At 47.3% G+C, this 21527-nt stretch overlaps 1 protein-coding gene across 4 annotated transcripts in view; it reads left to right on the plus strand.

Moving 5' to 3' along the window:
* Window positions 1-21032, plus strand: part of CYP46A1 (cytochrome P450 family 46 subfamily A member 1) — a 43422-nt gene extending 22390 nt beyond the window's left edge. For 2 of the 4 annotated variants that reach the window (XM_005562186.5, XM_045396970.3), the window contains 10 exons: window positions 218-356; window positions 1142-1252; window positions 9911-10061; window positions 10237-10299; window positions 12176-12248; window positions 15002-15086; window positions 15721-15831; window positions 19172-19260; window positions 19972-20038; window positions 20288-21032. In XM_005562186.5, coding sequence (XP_005562243.1) covers window positions 218-356; window positions 1142-1252; window positions 9911-10061; window positions 10237-10299; window positions 12176-12248; window positions 15002-15086; window positions 15721-15831; window positions 19172-19260; window positions 19972-20038; window positions 20288-20458 — 1060 coding nt within the window. In that variant the 3' untranslated portion in view covers window positions 20459-21032. The remainder of the gene's footprint in view (window positions 1-217; window positions 357-1141; window positions 1253-9910; window positions 10062-10236; window positions 10300-12175; window positions 12249-15001; window positions 15087-15720; window positions 15832-19171; window positions 19261-19971; window positions 20039-20287) is intronic. The other 2 variants (XM_073998174.1, XM_073998173.1) reach the window with 1 other exon arrangement.
* Window positions 21033-21527: the final 495 nt, after the last annotated feature.

Below are 21527 nucleotides of genomic sequence, written 5' to 3' on the forward strand. Positions count from 1 at the left end.
TATTCATCCTGAGTGGAGGAGAATGGTGAAACCCCAGGGTTTAGTTCAGTTACTACAACTCCAACCTGCAATCTGGGTCTCAAGGGGAGGCCAGAAAGACGGGAGGGACCACCCACCTTCACTCTGCACAGTATCCTCTCTGCGGAGAGGGAGGGCACGTGGCAGTCCACTATATTGGGCTGGCCAGTGGCCGTTGATGCCTGTGCTGTTTCTCCAGCTCCTTGGTTAGCTTAATGGAAACATTCAACGAGAAGGCTGAGCAGCTGGTGGAGATTCTAGAAGCCAAGGCAGATGGGCAGACCCCAGTGTCCATGCAGGACATGCTGACCTACACCGCCATGGACATCCTGGCCAAGGTGATGGGTGACAGTCGGGCATGGGGGCCAGGAGGGCCACATGGGGTAGAGGGGTCTCTTCTCTCCCTCTTCCCTTTCCTTTTCTCTTCCCCTCCCTCCTGTCCTCTAACATACCAGCAACTCCTGTGTGCTTCATATATTCTGCATACATTCTGTCTCCTTGAATATTCAAAGCAACCTAGTGTGAGTTTGGGGCTACTAACTCATTCTTGAGCAAGGGACAGGTGCAGGGCCTGGCCTGGAGCTGGTCAATGGCAGAAGCAAGATTTGATCTCAGGTCTGCCTGACTCTCAGCCCAAAGGCTGCCTTCACTCTGCACTCCCTATAGGGTATGACTTGGCTCTTCACCCCAGTAGACTCAGCAGTGGCCCCAGTAACCCCAAACCCCACTTTATGTGGGGGTGGGGCAGGTCAGGGAACTGCAGTGTGGGGACAGTGACTGGATTCCTCTTATCACATTGCTATTCCTTTATCATTTTTGCTATTCATTCACTTCACTGTGAAGCAAGTATAGAATGAACACTTAAGGAAGGTTGCATTTCAGGGGAAATGCATCTTGTCAAGGAAGAAAGCTAAGTTTATTGAATAGCTACTATGAGCTACTTCATCCTCACAGCATTCCATGGGGATCAAATTATCATGGGTTCTCGTAAGCAGCTGATGATATGATGCATATAAACCCTTAACTCAGAGTCCAGGTGTCTAGCAGAATGATGCCAGGCTTTGCCCTGGATCTGCTGCCCTTCTGTGCCCCAGGGATGACCTTGCCTTTCTCTCTCCCCCAGGCAGCTTTTGGGATGGAGACCAGTATGCTGCTGGGTGCCCAGAAGCCTCTGTCCCAGGCAGTGAAACTGATGTTGGAGGGAATCACCGCATCCCGCAACACTCTGGCAAAGGTACTGCCTCAGCACCCCCTCTGGTGACCAGCCACCAGAGCTGTTGTCTTCACTTGCTGAAGAACCTCCTTCAGTGATATTTTTTTTTTTTCAGAATGTGTTTTGAGTTCTGGTATGTCTGAAGTGACTTCTGAATCAGGATTTGCATGCGTTGCCTAAAGTAAAGGCTTAAAATCAAATTGGCTTAAAGTGAATTAGGAGTTAATCTTTCTCTCATTTGAAATGATCCCCAAAGCAGGCAATCTAGGATGACTATGATGGCTCCACGGTGTCAGATTTTCCGGATCCTTCTGTCTTTCTGTTTCACTGTCTCAGCACATCACCTCATTGTCATAAGATGGCTGCTGCGAAAGGTGCAGCACCCTGCCTGCCACTGCCTATGCCCACATGGGGCCTGGGAACCAATCTGCCCCATCCACTGCAGCCACCATCACCTGCACGCACTGTCCAGGGACCAGACATGCCCCACCCACTGCTAGCACCCATGTGCATTGTCTAGGGGCCCGAGGAATGGTCTACCATGACTGCTGCAACCAGCGCCTGCCATTGAGAGGGCCTGAGGAGAGGCCTGCCCCACTTGCTGACACTGGCCCCCACATGCATCATCCAGGGGCCTGAGGACAAGCCTGCCCAGCCCACGACCCACTGTTGCCTGCACTCAAGCATGCCATCTGGAGGCCTGGGGACTGGCCTGCTCTGCCTAACGTAGGTAGTGCCTGTGTGCAATACTGGAGGACACCTGAGGATAGGCCCATCCCTCCTGCTACTGCTGGTGCCCACATATGCCATCCAAGGGCCTGAGCACAGGCCCATCCTAACCACTGTTGCCACCAGTGGTGCTCAAGGACTGGCCTGCCTGGCATCTCCATCCTCAGCAAAGCCTCAGCATGGCCTCCACTAACAATGACAGTCTAAGTCACTGAGAAACTCAGAGATACCACTGACACTGATTACAGCTGAAGAAATTAAACAGAAACTATGCTACTGTGCCAATCCATAATCAAATCCAAAGCACCCTACCCACCCAACACTATGGACGCATCTGTAGAAAAGTATTTCCCTATGAAAGCCAATCCATAAAATTGGAAGAAGTAACTGTTACACCAGATGCACATAAGGGCAAAAGAAACATGGAAAAAACAGGGAAACGCTACACTTTCCAAGAAACACAATAATTCTCCAGCAACAGATTCCAAAGAAAATAAAATTTATTATATGTCTGAAAAAGAATTCAAAATAATGACATTAAACTCAGTGAGACACAAGAGAACACAGATAAAAATGCAAAGAAATCAGGAAAACAATTCATGACCTGAATGAGAAATTCAACAGAGAGATAGATATCATAAAAGAGAAACAAACAGAAATCTTAAAACTGAGGAATTCAGTGAATGGAATAAAAATATAATTGAAAGCTTCAACAATAGACTAGATTAAGCAGAAGAAAGAATTCCTGAACTTGAAAAGAGGTATTTTTTGAAATAACCCAATCAGACCAAAAAAAGAAAAGAAAAGATTGAAGAAAGTCTTTGTGACATATGGGACAGCAGTAAGTGACCAAATATTCCAGTTCCGGGAATTTCAGGAGACGAGATGGGCATAGGCATATGAAACCTATTTAATGAAATAATAGCTGAAAACTTCTCAAGTCTTGCAAAAGATATAGACATCCAGGTACAGGAAATATAGAGATCCAGGTATAGTCGTGCTTTGTATAATGATGGAAGCTCAAAAATCTCCAAGTAGATTCAACTCAAAAAGGTCTGCCTTCTCCAAGGCACATTATAGTCAAACTGTCAAGAGTCAAAGACACAGAGAGAATTTTAAAAACAGCAAGAGATAAGCATGAATTCACATATAAAGGAATCAGACTAACAGTGGATTGCTCAGTGAAAATCTCACAGGCCAGGAGAGAATGGGATAATATATTCAAAGTGCTGGAAATTTAAAACTGTCAGTCAAGATTATAGTACCCAGTAATGCTATACTTCAAAACTGAAAGAGAAATAAAGTCTTTCCCAGACAAGCAAAAACCGAGGTAAGTCATCACTACTAGACTGGCCCTACAAGAAATGTTTAAGGGAGTTCTGCATCTGGAAGTGAAAGGATAATCTCTATCATCGTGAAAGCACATGAAAGTATAAAACCCACTGATCGAGCAGATCAGCAAATGAGAAAGAGAAAGGAGTTAAATATTACTATTACAGAATGTTTACCAAATTGCAATGATAAACAGTAAGAGAGGAAGACAGGCATAAAATATATACAGAACAACCAGAAAACAACCAAATGACTAGAATAAGTCCTTACATATCAATAATAATCTTGAATGTAACCAGATTAAATTCCCCCACTTAAAAGATATAGATTGGCTGAATGGATAAAAAAAATTACCCAACTATATGCTGCCTACAAGAAACTCACTTCACCTGTAAAGACACATGCAGTCTGAAAGTAAAGGAATGGAAAAAGATATCCACACAAACACAAGCCAAAGCTGTCAGGAGTAGCTATAATTATATCAAATAAAACAGACTTTAAGTCAAAGACTGTAAAAAGAGACCAGGTCATTATATAATGATAAAGGGATCAATTCTACAAGAAGATAAAATACTTCTAAATATATTTGCACCCAATACCAGAGCACCCAGAGATAGAAAGCAAAGATCTAAAGGAAAAGATAGCCTCTAATACAATAATAGCTGGGGACTTCAACACTCCACTCTCAGCATTGTACAGATCATCTAGACAGAAAATCATCACAGAAACTTTGGATTTAACTACACTTTAGACCATATAGACCGAATAGACATTTGCATAACTTTTCATCTAATAGCTGCAGAATATACATTCTTCTCATCAGCACATGAAAGATTATCCAGGATAGATCATATGTTAGGCCACAAAAGAAATTTCAACAAATTTTAAGAAATTGAAATCATATCAAGTATCTTCTCAGCACAATGGAATAAAACTAGAAATCAATAACAAGAGAAACTTTGGAAATGGTACACATACATGGGAATTAAACAGTATACCCCTGGATGACCATTGGGTCAATGAAGAAATTAAGCAGGAAACAAAAAAATTCTTGAAACAAATGAAAAGGGGAACACAACATACCAAAACCTATGTGATATACAGCAAAAGCAGTGCTAATAGGGATGTTTATAACAGTAAACACATCAAAAAAAAAAAAAAAAAAGGAAGATTTAAAATAAACAGCCAAATGATGTATCTCAAGGAATTAGAAAAGTAAGAACAAATCAAACCCAAAATTAGTAGAAGGAAATAAATAATAAATATCATAGCAGAATTAAAGGAAGTAAAGACTAAAAAAAGTACAAAGGATCCATGAAGTGCAAGGTTGATTTTTGGAAAAGATAAAATCAATAAACCAATAAATAGACTATCCAAGAAAAAAAAGACCCATATAAATAAAAGCAGAAACTAAAAAGGAGACATTACAACTGATACCACAGAAATACAAATGATCATTACAGATTTTTATGAACAACTCTACACTAAACAATTGGAAAACTTAGAAGAAATGGAATTCCTGGACACATACACCCTGCCAAGATGATTGAACAAGGAAGAAATAGAAAACCTGAACAGACCAATGGTGAGTAATGAGTTTGAAATACTGATAAAAAGTCTTGCACATTTATGCAGCCAACAGACACATGAAAAAATGCTCATCATCACTGGCCATCAGAGAAATGCAAATCAAAACCATGATGAGATATTGTCTCACACCAGTTAGAATGGTGATCATTAAAAAGTCAGGAAGCAACAGGTGCTGGAGAGGATGCGGAGAAATAGGAACACTTTTACACTGTTGGCGGAACTGTAAACTAGTTCAACCATTGTGGAAGACAGTGCGGTGATTCCTCAAGGATCTAGAACTACAAATACCATTTGACCCAGCCATCCCATTACTGGGTATATACCCAAAGGATTATAAATCATGCTGCTATAAAGACACATGCACACGTATGTTTTTTTTGTGGCACTATTCACAATAGCAAAGACTTGGAACCAACCCAAATGTCCATCAATGATAGACAGGATTAAGAAAATGTGGCACATATACACGATGGAACACTATGCAGCCATAAAAAAGGATGAGTTCATGTCCTTTGTAGGGACATGGATGAAGCTGGAAACCATCATTCTCAGTAAACTATTGCAAGGAAAAAAAACCAAACACCACATGTTCTCACTCATAGGTGAGAACTGAACAATGAGAACACTTGGACACAGGAAGGGGAACATCACACACCGGTGCCTGTTGTCGGGTGGGGGGAAGGGAGAAGGATAGCATTAGGAGATATACCTAATGTAAATGACGAGTTAATGGGTGCAGCACACCAACATGGCACATGTATACATATGTAACAAACCTGCACGTTGTGCACATGTACCCTAGAACTTAAAGTATAATAATAATTTTAAAAAGTCTTCCAACAAAGAAAAGCCCATGACCAGATGTCTTTACTGCCGAATTCTACCAAACCTATAAAGAAGAACACCAATTTTTCTCAAACTATTCAAAAAAATTGAAGAAGAGGAAATTCTTCTTAACTTATTCTATGAGGCCAGCACTACCCTGATACCACAAACAGACAAGGAAACAATATAAAAAAAAAAAAAAGAAAACTACATGCCAACGTCCCTGATGAACACAGATGCAAAAATCTTCAACAAAATACTAGCAAACAAACCTAACACAACAACACATCAAAAAAGTAATTCACCATGATTAAGTGGGATTTATCCCAGGGATGCAAGGATGGTTCAACATATGCAAGTCAATAAATGTTATACATCATATTAGCAGGATGAAGGAAAAAAACATATGATCATCTCAGTAGTTGCAGAAAAAGCACTTGATACAATTTAACACCCCTTCATTATTAAAAACTCTGAACAAATTATGAATAGAAGGAACATGGCTCAACATAATGAAGGCTGTATATGATACACCCACAGCTAACATCATACTTAGTGGGGAAAAGCTAAAAGTCTTTCCTTTAAGAACTGGAACAAGATAAGGATGCTTACTTCATCACTCTTATTCAACGTAGTACTATTAATAGAAGTGCTAGCCAGAGCAGTCAGGCAAGAGAAAGAAATAAAAGACATCCAAATTGGAAAAGAAGAAGTCAAAGTGTCCCTCTTTGCAGAAGACATGATCTTATATTTAGAAATTCCTAAAGACTCCACCAAAAAACTCTTAGAACTGATGAATGAATTCAGTAAAGTTGCAAGGTAAAAAATCAGCATACAAAAATCAGTAGTAATTCTATACACCAATAATGAACTAAGAAGAAACCAATAAAGTGATCCCATTTACAGTTGCTATGTAGAAAATAAAATATCTAGGAATAAATTTAACCAAGGAGGTAAAAGACCTATACAAGGAAAACTACAAAACACTGATGAAAGAAATTGAAGAAGACACAAACAAAAAACATCCCATGCTCATGGATTGAAAGAATTAATATTGTTTTTAAAATGACCATACTACCCAAAGCAATCTATGGATTAAATGCAATCTCTATCAAAATACCAATGACATTCTTCAGAGAAATAGAAAAAACAATCCTAAAATTTGCATGAAACCACAAAAAAGCCCAAATAGCCAAAGCAACTGTGAGCGAAAAGAACAAAGCTGGAGGCACCACACTACCTGATTTCAAAATAACCTGTAAAGCTACAATAACCAAAACAGCAAGGTATTGCTTTAAAAAATAACAACAGACATATACCAACATAACAGAATAGAGAACCCAGAAATATATTCATGTATTTACATGAAACAGACTTTCAACAAAGGTGCCAAGAACATACACTGGGGAAAGGGCAGTGCTGGGAAAACTGGATATCTGAATGCAGAAGAATAATAAACCAGACCCCTATCTCTCACCATATACAAAAATCACCTTAAAATGAATAGACTTGGCCGGGCACAGTGGCTCATGCCTGTAATACCAGCACTTTGGGAGGCCGAGATGGGCGGATCACGAGGTCAGGAGATGGAGACCATCCTGGCTAATATGGTGAAACTCTGTCTCTACTAAAAATACAAAAAAATAGCTGGGTGTGGTGGCACACACCGTAGTCCCAGCTGCTTGAACCTGGGAGGTGGAGGTTGCAGTGATCCGAGATTGTGCCACTGCACTCCAGCCTGGGCAACAGAGCGAGATTACAAGACTACGAGACTATGTCTCACATAATAATAATAATAATAATAATAGACTTAAACATAAGACCTGAAATTCAAAACACTAGGAGAAAACATAGGGGAAGTGCTCTGGGACATTGGTGTAGGCAAACATTTTATAGCTAAGACTTCAAAAATACAGGCAACAACAACAAAAATAGAAAATAGACAAATGTGGCCAGGCATGGTGGCTTGTGCCTGGAATCCCAGTAGTTTGGGAGGCCAAGACAGGCGGGATCACTTGAGGACAGGAGTTTGAGACCAGCCTGGCCAACATGGTGAAACCCTGTCTCTACTAAAAATACAAAAATACAAAAATTAGCCAGGCATGGTGGTTGGCACCTGTAGTCCCAGCTACTCAGCTACTCGGGAGGCACAGGCAGGAGAATCACTTGAACCCATTTGAACCCGGGAGGCAGAGGTTGCAGTGAGCCGAGATCACACCACTGCACTCCAACATGGCTGACAGAGTGAGACTCCATCTCAAAAAAAAAAAAAAAAAAAAAAAAAAGACATGTGACTATATTAAACTAAAAACGTTCTGCACAGCAAAGGAAACAACAGAATGAAGAGACAACTTGTTAAATGGGACAAAGTATTTGCAAACCACCCATCTGACAAGGAATACAAACAACAACAACAACAACAACAAAAAGCAAATAATTCCATTAAAAAATTGGCAAAGAATCTGAATAGACATTTCTCAAAAGACAAATGGCCAAGAGGTATATGAAAAAATGTTCAATGTCACTAATCATCAGATAAATGCAAATCTGTGAGATATCATCTTACCCCAGTTAGAATGGCTATTATCAAAAAGACAAAACATAACAGATGCTGGTGAGGACAGAGAGAAATGGAACTCTTATGCATTGTTGGCAGGAATGTAAATTTGTATAGCCATTATGGAAAACAGTATGGAGGTTTCTCAAACTAAAAAGGGAACTACCATATGATCCAGCAATCCCACTACTGGGTATTTATCCAAAGGAAAAGAAATCAGTATATCAAAGGGACACCTGCACAATAGCCAAGATATAGAATCAACGTAAGTGTTCATGAACAGACAAATGGATAAAGAAAATTTGGTGTAGCTGGGCGCGGTGGTTCATGCCTGTATTCCCAGCATTTTGGAAGGCCAAGGCAGGTGGATCACCTGAGGTCAGGAGTTCAAGACTAGCCTGGCCAACATGGTGAAACCCCATCTCTACTAAAAATACAAAAAATTAGCCAGGCATGGTGGTGGGCACCATGCTACTCAGGAGGCTGAAGCAGGAGAATCCCTTGAACCGGGGAAGCGGAGGTTGCAGTGAGCTGAGATCGCACCATTGCACTACAGCCTGGGCAACAAGAGTAAAACCCCGGCTCAAAAAAAAAAAAAAAAAAAGGAAAAGAAAAGAAAATTTGGTGTGTATACACATGGAATTTTCTTTGCCCATAAGAAAGAATGAAATCCTGACATTTAGAGCAGCCTGGATGGAACTGGAGATCATTATGTTAAGTGAAACAAGGCAAGACCAGAAAGACAAGTAGTGCCTGTCCTCCCACGTTTGTGGGAGCTAAAAAAGTTGATTTCATGGAGGTAAAGAGTAGAATGATAGTTATTAGAGGCTGGGAAGGGTGAATGAGGGGATGAAGAGAAGTTGGTTAATGGTACAAACATACGGTTATATAGAAGGAATAAGTTTTAGTGTCAGTAGCAGAGTGGATGACTATAACTAACAGCAAGGTATTGTGTATTTGAAAAATAGGGAGAAGATTTGAAATGTTTCCAACACAAATGATAAATGTTTGAAGTGATGAATATCCTAAATATGCCAATTTGACCATTGCACATTGTATTCGTGTATCAAAATATCACATGCACCCCATACATGTGTATAATTATTATATATCAATTAAAATATATAGATTTTTTTAAAAGATTGCTGCTGCAGCTCCACATATCACCTCCTTATCCCAGGAATGAAGAAGTAAAAAAGGGGAAAGGTGATAGCTGAGTTCATCTCAGGGCCCCCTCCTGTTCCCTGGGACTTCGGCCTCTGAGCTTGCAGACCCCAATACCGCCCCGTCTTTTTGGCGGTTGATCGCACTCTACTTCCTTCTGCTTGGGATTTCTTCCTTCGATGCAAGCCTAACTGCCTCCACCCGTCAGGGGTCCCTTTTTACCTTGACGGGCTACGTGGATGTTTTAAGCCATCCCACCCACCACTGCTAAGGATTTGGTGCAGGAAAGGGAGACTGAGGCCTGGGACCAGTTTGCCATCTTGATCCAGTCTCCCTGTCTGCTTCATCTTTTCTAGAATTTCTCACGTTCTACTGACGTCCCGGCTTGCCAGTGCCGCTAAAGTCATTTCAGGGTGGTGGGGGAGAGGGGAGAGGGAACATGCATGTTCACTTGGCCATCTGGAGCTGAAACTCTTCTTTAGTTCCTGCCAGGGAAGAGGAAGCAGCTCCGGGAGGTCCGGGAGAGCATTCGCTTCCTGCGCCAGGTGGGCAGGGACTGGGTCCAGCGCCGCCGGGAGGCCCTGAAGAGGGGCGAGGAGGTTCCTGCCGACATCCTCACACAGATTCTCAAAGGTGCGAGGGCCCCCTCTGCAGACTGGGGAGGGTGGGGTGGGCCGGGACGTCCCCCAGGTGATTCATCGCCTCTGGCTCTGTTTGGCTTAAGAGGAGAAACACAGTTAGTTCTTTATGAGCTGTGGGGAAAGGGAGCAAATATTTGCTGGGAACTGAGACTCTCCTTATCTTTCAGCTGAAGAGGGGGCCCAGGACGATGAGGGTCTGCTGGACAACTTCGTCACCTTCTTCATTGCTGGTTTGTAGCTTTAGTGGTGACCAAGGGCCCAGAGCTCTGCAGAAATACTGCAGACCATGGATCCCTCAAACCCAACTCTTTGGGATTTTGGGGGCTATCTGAGCAGAGCTCACCATAGGACTAGGGGGCTGGGCTAAAGGGAGCAGAAACCCCTTCTTCTTGCTGTCTTGGGGGCATCTGACCTGGTAGTGCAGCTGGCAATTGTGGGGATGTGTGAAGCTGGCCTTTCAGCTGCAGAGAGCTTGGCTGTGTGAATGCAGGCTTCCCCTCACTCAGAATTTGCGGGGAGGCCTGCATTAGACTGGCACAAAAAGAGATGCTAAGCAGCTTCATTCGTTTGCTCATCAGATATTTCCTGAACATGGTTCTTCACCTAGAAAACTCCTCTTCACCTGTCAGTGAGCCCTCACATGCCTCCTCCTCAGGGAAGCGCAGGCTGCCTCAGGCCCTCAGCTAGAAGCTGGCTGCAGGCCTGGAGCTCCTCCCCACCACCCACCTCATAGTGTTAAGCTGTTCATTTATTTGTGGTAATTGAGTGAGGTCTGTTCCCCACCAGACTTGATGAGCAAAGGGTCAGGTTGTTTAGCTCACCTCTGTTCTGCCAGGGCCCAGTGCGGTATGTTCCCACGAACATTGAATGAAATACACAAACAAATGGCTGACACTAGGCACCGGGAAGATGGAGGTGAACAAGATGAGGGACAGTTCCTAGTCTAATGGCAGAGGTGGACAGACAGAGACAAGTACTGATGAACGAAGAGTTCTACAGGTGAACGGCATGGAGGAAGGCCCTTTAGGTGGGAGAAGCACTTGCAGATGCCCCAGGAGATTAGAAATGGCCAGTGTTAAAGCAAGGCTGCAGGGCGCCATTCCCTGCAGTGGATAGAAGGGACTTGCGGAACCAATGGCTGGTCCTCTTCCTGCAACTGGAAACCCAGGTCCTGGATGAGGCTTCTGGACAGACCTAGCTTCAGTTTCCTCATCTGTAAAATGGGGGCCTTGAGGAACTCTCCAGGCTTCTATCCAGCCTTCCAAAGAGGGTGTATTAATCCCGTCTCATCCCTCCAGTCTATCCCTGAGCCCTGCGTCCAGATGCTATGGGGGACTGGCCGAGGGCAGGGTGGGTTGTGTCTGTCTTTCCCTTTGCCTGTGAGGAAACTGAGGCTGAGGAGGGAAGTGGCCTCCTATAGTCACAGCCAGCGATGCAGAGCTGGGGCCAGGGCTGCTCTGTTCTCCCACCCTGCTCCCCAGCTGAGGGCTCTGCTGGCTGTGTGACTGGCCCATCTCCACACCCTGGGAGCTGGGCCCTTCTTCCCAGCTCTGACTTGCTGTAAGGTACAGGCCCTTCTGCATTCAAGCGGAGCCCCTCAAGCACCTTGGCTGGCCAGTGGTTGCCACCTGGTAAGCCACCTACTCCTTTAGAGTAAACTCATGTCTGTTGCCTCTCAGGCTAACTTGGAGGGGTTGACTTTATCACGTTGGCCAGAGCCTGCTAAAAGTCAAAATCTGCCTCCCGAAACGTCCGCCACCCCTCATAGAACCTCAGGGTCATGAGGGGCTTTTGTGTGCGCGCTGCAGCATGGGAAGGAGAGGCCTTGGGCTCACCGACTTTGAATTATGTCCCTCCCCACTCTCCCTGCTGTGTGACCAGAGACCCATTCCTCTCCACCTCTACTTTTTCTTCTCCAAAATGGAGGTGAGCACCTCCCCGGGCCAAGTGAGACCCAGACGATGGTTCAAGGAAGGGGCTTTTAGACCCAGATGCCTGGGGGCAAATGCCATTTACTTGCCAGCACTGGCTGGCATAGAGGCAGACAAACTGTCTCCTTCATCCTGTGGCCCCATGTGGAGCAGCCACTGTCCACCCTTCCCACAGGTCACGAGACCTCTGCCAACCACTTGGCGTTCACAGTGATGGAGCTGTCTCGCCAGCCGGAGATCGTGGCAAGGTATGGGGGGTGATCTTGGGACTGGCAAAGGGGTCTGTCTGATGTCTTGTTCCTGAGGGCCACCTGTCCCTACCTCCCATGGTTGAGTCCCTTCAACATGCCCTGCTTCCCCCGGGCCTTGGCACGTGCTGTTCCCTCTCTTGGAAACACTGTCCCTGCTTTTCCCCTGGAGAACACGCCTCCTCCTCCCACTCCTCTTCTAGAAAGGGCTTCTCGGATCCCTAAAGGAGCCACCCATGTTTCCCCTCTGAGCCTCCTCCCAACTCATGAATGTGTTTCCCCGGGACTATTTCATCATGTCTATTCAGCTATGAGACCGGAAGCTCCAGGAGGGCGGGACCGTGGCCTTTTCCCTCCCCACAGTGTACCCAGTGCCTGGCCAGAGCCTGGCAGTGATGATGGAGCAGAATCCCTGCTAATGTGCCAAGGGCATGCTTGTCTTCTGACGGCAAGACAAAGGAGGGCGTCCCTGGGGAGGTGACATTTGAGTCGGGCCATTGGTTTCCTTAAATACAAACAGGCTCCCTCCAGGACAGTTACATGGAGTGGCTGAAGCAAGTGTCAGAGCTCTCAGAACGCACCAACGGGCTCGGTGGGAGCTCTGGGGAGGTGGGGTCAGGCCTTCAATTACCATTATTAGTCATCAGCAGCATAGAAGGGCGGAAGTGAACATACAATCGTTCTTGGGTTTAAAAGTAAGTATAATAGTAATAAGCATTTCATATAAAAATTTTGGGAAAAGCAGAAAAGTTATAATAATAGTAAACCCACCCATGGCACCCCACCCACCCAGAGCCAATTCACTGTTAACTGCTCAGTGCCTGTTCAGCACCTTCTCACCTACTCACGGGCAGCTTTGCTGTGTTTTGTCACCTGGCTGTACAGCTGGCTTTTATTCCCCATGCACCTCGTCACAGCATTGCCCACCTGATTGTAACCTCCTCCCAAATCCACTCTTTTTAAAATTGTGGTAAAATATATATAACATAAAATTCTACATTTTCATTGTTTTTAAGCACACAGTTTAGTGGCATTAAGGGCATTCACATTGTGAATGCCATCCCCCTCCACTGTTTTTTGTTTATTTTTGTTTATTTTTTATTTTTATTTATTTATTATTTTTCTTTTTTTTTTTTTTTTTTTTGAGACAGAGTCTTGCTCTGTTGCCCAGGCTGGAGTGTGATCTCAGCTCATTGCAACTTCTGCCTTCCCGGTTCAAACAATTCTCCTGCCTCAGCCTCCAGAGTAGCTGGGATTACAGGTGTGCACCACCACACCTGTCTTTTTTTTTTTTTTTTTTTTTTGTATTTTTAGTAGAGACAGTGTTTTGCAATGTTGGCCAGGCTGGTCTCAAACTCCTGGCCTGAAGTGATCCACCCGTCTTGACCTCCCAAAATGCTAGGATTACAGGCGTGAGCCACTGCTCCTGGCCTCCGTCTCCAGAACTTTTTCATCTTCCCAAACTGAAAATCTGTCCATTCTCCCCTCCTCCACCACCGGTAACCACAATTCCACTTCTGTCTCTATGGGTTTGTCTATTCTAGGTGACTTATATAAGTGGACTCATACAGTATTTGTCTTTTATGTGACTGGCTTATTTTACTCAGATAGTGTCCTCCAAGTTCATCCATGTTGCAGTATGTGTCAGAACTCCCTTCCTTTTTAGGACTTACTAATGTTCCATTGTAAGATCTCTCCCATTTTGCATATTCATTCATCTGTCCATGGATACCTGGGTTGTTTCTTCCTTTTGTCTATTTTGAATAATGCTGCTATGAGGATGGGTATACAAATATCTTTTTAAGTCCCAGCTTTCAGTTGTTTTGAGTTTATACCCAGAAGTGGGGTTGCTGGATCATATGGTGATTCTATTTTTAATTTTTTGAGGAATCACCATATCGTTTTCCATAGCCGCTGAAACATTTTACATTCCCACCAGCAGTGCACAAGGGTTCTTTCTGATTTGTCCACATCCTCGACAATACTTTTGTGTTTGAGACGGAGTCTTGCTCTGTTGCCAGGCTGGAGTGCAGCAGCTCTATCTCTGCTCATTGCAACCTCCACCTCCCAGATTCAAGTGATTCTCATGCCTCAGCCTCCCAAGTAGCTGGGATTACAGGCACCTGCCACCACTCCTGGCTAGTTTTTGTATTTTTAGTAGAGACAGCGTTTCACCATGTTGGCCAGTCTGGTTTCCTACAGCCAATCCCAAACATCAGACACAAAGGGTGGATGTTTTAGGGCCCCTGGAACATGGTTCCTAATGGTTTGGGCACTGTTTTGGATCTGGCTGTCATTGGATCTCTTTAACAGTCTTTGGGCTGGGTGTGGTGACTCATGCCTGTAATCCCAGCACTTTGGGAGGCTGAGGCAGGCGGATCACCTGGAGTCAGGAGTTCAAGACCAGCCTGGCCAACATGGTGAAACCCTGACTCTACTAAAAATACAAAAATTAGCTGAGCATGGTGGTGAGCGCCTGTAATCCCAGCTACTCAGGAGGCTGAGGCAGGAGAATTGCTTGAATCCTGGGGGCGGGGGGCGAAGGTTGCAGTGAGCCAAGATTGCACCATTGCACTCTAGCCTGGGCAACAGAGCAAGACTTTGTTTCAAAAAATAAAAATAAAAGTAACAGTGTTTGTGGATGGGGAGCCCCATGCGTCTGTCTTCACCATTCCTTCCAATGTCCCCTTCTTAAAGCTAAGTTGGGGAAAGGCTCCCTTTGGAGATGAACTTGTCTTTGTCTTACCCCACAGGCTGCAGGCCGAGGTGGATGAGGTCATCGGTTCTAAGAGGTACCTGGATTTCGAGGACCTGGGGAGACTGCAGTACCTGTCCCAGGTGTGGGGAGTAGGAGGGAAGCTTCTGGGCAGATGTGGGTGATTCATGTCATCAGGCCTGCTGCCTCCCAGGACCTTTTAGGACAGTGGTTTTCAAACTTTGCTGCATAGGAGACTCCCCTAGAAGATTTAAAGTATCCCGAGGCCCAGGCTGCCCAAGACTAATGATGTCAGAGTCAAGGAGCTCCCCAGGTCATCCCAGTATTCAGCTTAGCTTGGAAACTGGCCCTTTAGTAAATCATGCCGTATTTGTGCTTCCCGGCTAGGCTGGAGTTCCAGATACTTAAGCTTTTCCTGGTGGAGTCAGGCTCAGCAGCACCTCCACGAGCTGCTGCAGCACAGCAGGAGGCCTTTCGGGTTCTGCTGTGGCTCTCTGGAATGGTGGGAGCCCTGATTCCTGGTCCCAGCTCTGCCACTGTGGCCTTGCACAGCTCCCTTCTCCTTCTGGACCTCAGTTTCTCCATCTGCCACGTGATGGTGAGACTGATGTCCCAGGGGCCTGGGACCCAGGCCAGGGTGAGGGTATACATTCAGCCTATGGGTGGGAAAGAGAGGAGTCCCAGGCATGCCACTGGCCAGCATGATCTGTGGCCTCTCCCGACTTCTCTTGTTATCTCCCCTTGTGGCTTCTCTAGGTCCTCAAAGAGTCGCTGAGGCTGTACCCACCAGCATGGGGCACCTTTCGCCTGCTGGAAGAGGAGACCTTGATCGATGGGGTCAGAGTCCCCGGCAACACCCCGCTCTTGGTGGGTGGAGGCCCTGGGGGCCCTGGGGTGGGCTGGCCTGCTTGCCCCAGTGGTGGTGAATTTGGGACTCACCAGGGGAGCCCGTGGCCCCGTTCCCATCACTGTGCTGGGCCTTGCTGGCTGCCCTGTTCTTTCTCACGGAGTCTCACCATAGCCCTGTGAGGGCTTTTTCCCCTCCTCACACTGTTCAGCAGAAGATTACAGCAGGTCATTCTGGAAGGGAGGTGCCCCTTTTACAGCTGAGGACACTGAGGTTCAGAGAGGTTCGGTCAATTTCCTGGGGTCATACAGCTGGCGAAGAGCAGATATGGAAAGTGCCCAGTTTCACAGTTGACCCAAACTTGTCCTGGTTCTTTCCCTCCTCGCACTTTATAACTCTTTCTCTCTCGGCTTTCTCCCCGGACCTCCTTTACCTTGTGTCTCTTTGTTTGCTTACTTGTTCATTTATCTATTCATCCAGGCATTTATTCATGTATAACAGCCCCTAACCCCCCACCCCACACCAAACCAGGAAACTAGGATGTAGTCACTCCCTGCTCTTCTGAGAAGGAATCACTAATCTGAATTGTGTGTTTGCCATTCCCTCGTGTGTGTGTGTGTGTGCGCGCCTGTGTGCACTCATGCAGTAATATGTTGTAGGACTTGCTTTTTGACTCAGTATAAAGATTGGTAAGATTTGTGTAGGCTTCTCTATGGGGCCGTGGGACAACCACCATTGCTGATCAATTCTCAGGTGAGAGGCATTTGAGAGGTGCCCAGTTTGTCCCTATTATGAGCACCACAGCAGCGATGCCATTTCTGTCTGTGTGCCAGGAGCAGTGTGTGAGCAAGATCCTCAGGCATGTACCCAGAAGTGGCAGTGCTGGGTTGTAGGACCTGCGACTGTTCAGCTTTACAGACTAATGCCACATTGTCTTCCAAAGTGGCTGCACCAACTTAGACGCCCACATGTGGTGAGGGACAGTACCTGCTGTTCTTTATTGTCTCCAACACTTAGCATGGTTCAATTTTGTATCTGCTGCCATCCAAATATGTGTTTAAAAAAAAGTATTTCACTGTGGTCTTGATTTGTGCTTTCCTGATTACTAACTAGTTAAGAGTGAGCATCTGACCCTGTTTTCTCTGTCTCTGAGATGTGGGCTCAGTTTCCCTTTTGGGGTAGTGTGTTTTTTCATATTGCTATGTAGAGCTTTATTTTATTTTATTATTTTTTTACAGCATACATTTATTAATTATTATTTTTATTATTAATTTTTAGATGGAGTCTCGCTCTGTCCCCCAGGCTGGAGTGCAGTGGCGCCATCTCCACTTATTGCAACCTCTGCCTCCTGGGTTCAAGCAATTCTCATGCCTCAGCCTCCCAAGTAGCTGGGATTACAGGTGCACACCACCACGCCTGGCTAATTTTTGTATTTTTAGTAGAGATGGGGTTTCACCAGGTTGGCCAGGCTGTTATCAAACTCCTGACCTCAAGTGATCCACCTGCCTCGGCCTCCCAAAGTACTGGGATTACAGGTGTGAGCCAGCGTGCCTGGCCCTGGAGCTTTACTTTAAAAACTCGTGTGTTCATCTTTTGTCTGGTATGTTTGTCATCTTTGTGGCTTGTCTTCATTAATGTGTTTTTGATGATCTACATCTCTTAATATTTTTAACAATTACTTCTTTTGCTTTGCCTTGTTTAAGAAATCCTTCTCTATTCTGAGTTCAGGGCATTCACTTACATTGTCCTCAAACAATTTTACAGTTTTCTTTTCAAAGCTGAGCTTGTAACTACCTAGAATTGATTTTGTGTGTGGTTTCAAGGCAGGGACCCATCTGTATTGATTTGCCAGGGCTATTGTAACAAAGTGCCACAGACTTTGGCTTAAACAACAGAAATTTATTTTCTCCCAGTCCTGGAGGCTGGAAGTCTGAGATCAAGGTGTTGGGAAGCTGGTTTCTTCTGAGGGCACACTCCTTGGTGTGCAGACAGCCACCTTCTCCCCGCGTCTCCACGTATTCTTCCTTCTGTGTGTCTGTGTCCTAATCTCTTCTTATAAGGACACCAGTCAGGTTGGATTAGGGCCCATCCTAAGTACCTCATTTTAAGTTAATCACCTCGTTAAAGACCTTGTCTCCAAACACAGCCGCATACTGAGGTACTGGGGGTTAGGACTCCAACATGTGAATTTGTTGGGGACAAAATTCAGCCCATGACAGGATCCTTTTTATTTTTACCTATGAGGAAGGAGGAGCCCCAGCCCCTGCTCGCAGCCCCTCTCCTCCCAGGGCTCTGCCCCACTTCCCCCAGCATCCATCCAAGCCTCATCTGTGGCCACTCTGTCATCTGTTTTGCCGAGCTTTCTTTTGAATACCCCTGTATCAATACCACTATGCCGTAATGGCCATCTCCTTAGATCCCCTTAAGCTGGGAGGGGAGGCCCTGTGGCTCACTCTCAGCCTGGGGGTGCCACCTGTGGGCTTTGAGTGGGCAGACTGGGCTCCATCCCCAGCTCTGCTGCTGGCTGGCTGGGTCATCTCCATCAGGCCTTCGGCTTCCTCTTTGTTAGGTCGGGGGGAGTGGTGATGGCACCCAAGCCACAGCCTGTCAAGAAGCGTCAGTAGGATGACATACATCATGTGCCTGGCAACAATCCCTGGCACATCGCAGGTGCCCTAAACCCAGCCCCCGTGCCTGATGCTCCCACTCACTTGCTGGAGCTCAGCTCCAGCGCTCCCTGTACCCTCTGCTGCGCTGACCCCAGCACAGAGAGCCAGGGGTGGAGCAGGCTCAGGAGGAGATTTTGTCCCAGTGTTTGGAGGCCAAGGACACAGAGTGAGCATCAGCCCCACTCAGGAGGAACCACACATGCAAGTGGACGGCTGGTGGGGTCTGCAGCTCCTCCACTCCCACCCCTGCCGAAGCAGGCCTTGAGTTGAAGAGAAACTGAATATAACAGTTCTCAGGATCTAGAGGAAGTTGGCCTCACAGAGTCAGATCTGAGTTTGAATCTCGATTTGGCCATTTATTTGCCTGGTGACTTCAGGTGAGTCACTGAGCCTCTCTCTGGGTCTCAGTTTCCTCATCTGTAAAATGGGGATAATGATGGCTCCCCCACAGGGCTGTGCCCAGCACAGGATGACACAGTATGCCCAGCTGGCACAGTCAGCTGTCCTCACTCTTAAGGGATTGTCTAGGGGGCCAGTACAATCGACACCTACCTAGATGGGGGTGAAGCCATGGGGGGAGGAGAGTGGGACCCACTCTGCTCCGAGTAGCCCTGTTGGGTGGCCTCAGTGGCTCAAGAGGTGCCAGGGGAACAACCTGGGAACCAGAGATGAGCGGACCCTTTGCCCGCAGTTCAGCACCTATGTCATGGGGCGGATGGACACATACTTTGAGGACCCGCTGACTTTCAACCCCGATCGCTTCGGCCCCGGAGCACCCAAGTAAGTCCCTCCTCGAGCTGCCCATGAGTGGGGCTGGTGGGAGAAGTATAGACACAGCGGCCTCTGGTCTGAGCCAGAGGCGCCCGCTTAGCCCACATAGCCTTCCAGATCCCTGTGAGGTGGCTGTAGAGGAAATCACAACTCAGAGAGGTTAAGTAACTTGCCCAAGTGGCAGAGCAGGGGTCTGGCCCCAGCTCAGTCTTGTTCTAAAGTCCATGCTCACAAGCAGCACCAAATACTGGGAAGCTGGGTGATTTCACCTCCCCAAACCTTGAGGTTCCTGTCTGAGAAATGGGACCATCCGTGGCTGCATCTGGAAGTTGCTGTGGGGGTCAACACGTTAAAGTACCAAAGCCATAGTGGGAAGAGCTGGACTCCACAGCTTGCCCAAGTTCAGATCCAGGCTCTGCCCAGAGCTGGATGTAAATTTATGACCTGGAGTGAGTTGCTTTGCCCCTCTGAGCCTCAGTTTCTCCACGTGTGAAATGGGACAACATAAGCTCCTTCCAGGAGGGTAAAAGGAGGAGAAAAAGAGAGAATGCAGATCCAGCCCTCGGCAGAGTCAGCGGTTCATGCTTTGCATGCAAAGTGCCCAGCCCCTGGCTCTAAGTCTGTGTTCATCCAGACATGGGTTAACTGCTGTCTTCCTTGTGTTGTTCCTGTGGGGATGTCTGGGGCTGCTGGCCTTGTGATTCCTCTCTTTCCCTGCAGGCCACGGTTCACCTACTTCCCCTTCTCCCTGGGCCACCGCTCCTGCATCGGGCAGCAGTTTGCTCAGGTAGGAGAGGCAGGGCTGTGGTTCTGCCCAGGAGTGGCTGCAGGGGTGGTGGCTCATCCTGAGCCAGGAAGCATCTCAGAACCCCTGCTCTGGGGCTTCTGGGAGGACTGGCTGTGTTTTGCACGGAGGAGAGTGCGAAACACAGGAGGCCCTCCAGGAGGAGAGCTGGCTGTGACATTTGCTGCTCTTTCACTCACTCATTCTGTCTTTGCTTCTTCATTCCTTCCTCATTTTGTCTGCTGGGCCCAGATGGAGGTAAAGGTGGTCATGGCAAAGCTGCTGCAGAGGCTGGAGTTCCGGCTGGTGCCCGGGCAGCGCTTCGGGCTGCAGGAGCAGGCCACGCTCAAGCCACTGGACCCAGTGCTGTGCACCCTGCGGCCCCGCGGCTGGCAGCCCACACCCCCACCGCCCCCCTGCTGAGGGGGCCCCCAGGCAGGATGAGACTCCTCGGGCAAGGGCCGTGCCCGCCCACCAGTTGCCCACGGCCACCCACCCTTCTACCCTGTCCCATCCCCTGGGCCACCCTTCACGCTGGCTTCCAGCGGGCCCTCTGCCAACTGCCTGCTTCACACCCCTCAGCGCTCCCTGTCACCTGCGGACTCCACGGCCCTTCCTGGACTGGCCCTTGCCCAACTCTCAGCCACCACCATTGTCCCTACCACTGAGCCCTTGCACAGGCCACTTCCTCAGACGAGACACCCTAACTCTTGCTCACTCCCTAAAGCCCTCTTCAGGTGTCACCTCCTCCAAGAAGCCCTCCTTGCCACCCCCAGCCGGGTCAGGGGCCCCTCCTCTGTGCTCCCTCAGTCACCTGTGCTACCTCTAACACCACACTGACCACACTGTATTGTGAGTGTCCGTTGATGTGACCAATTGCCCTCCCAGGCTGTCAGCGCCTCAAGGGTAGGGTCTGTGTGTGATTCGTCTCTGAGCCCCCTGTGCCCACCCGGGGCCCGGCACAGAGTCGATGCTCAATAAATGTGTGTTGACTGCATGAATGACCTGGAACCAGGCCATGTGCTCTCGCCTCGGCTTGCTCATCTGTGAAAAGGGGGAGATGTGGAGGCTGGCAGAGCTCTGGAAGCTGCAAGCCCGCAGGTGCCCCAGAGATGCCCCGACAATGCTGCTTGGGAGAGACTGCCCCAGGTTACCCGCCTGTTCCTGTGCTGTATTCATGGCCATGTCCCTGGGTGCTGTGTGAGGTTGGGACTGGGTGGGTGACTGGCTCTGACAGCTGGATTTGAGAGGTCAGGGAGGCCCCTGAGCCTCTCTTGGGAGCAGCTTGGTGGAGCTGCGCCCCGTGCTGCCCTCCTGACCTGGCAGCGGGGCAGGGCAGGTAAGACTGCAGCCCTCATGGTGGTGATGGGGAAAAGCCATCCCTTCTTCCCCAGGACCGTGTCCTCTGAGCCCATCCAAGGAAGACGTCCTGCCCCGAGTTTCTCCTTCAGTCATTGGGAGCTTGTCTTTGTGCAGAGAGAAAAAGCTGCCC

This window comes from Macaca fascicularis, chromosome 7 (assembly GCF_037993035.2).
Source record: "Macaca fascicularis isolate 582-1 chromosome 7, T2T-MFA8v1.1".
Lineage (NCBI taxonomy): Eukaryota > Metazoa > Chordata > Mammalia > Primates > Cercopithecidae > Macaca > Macaca fascicularis.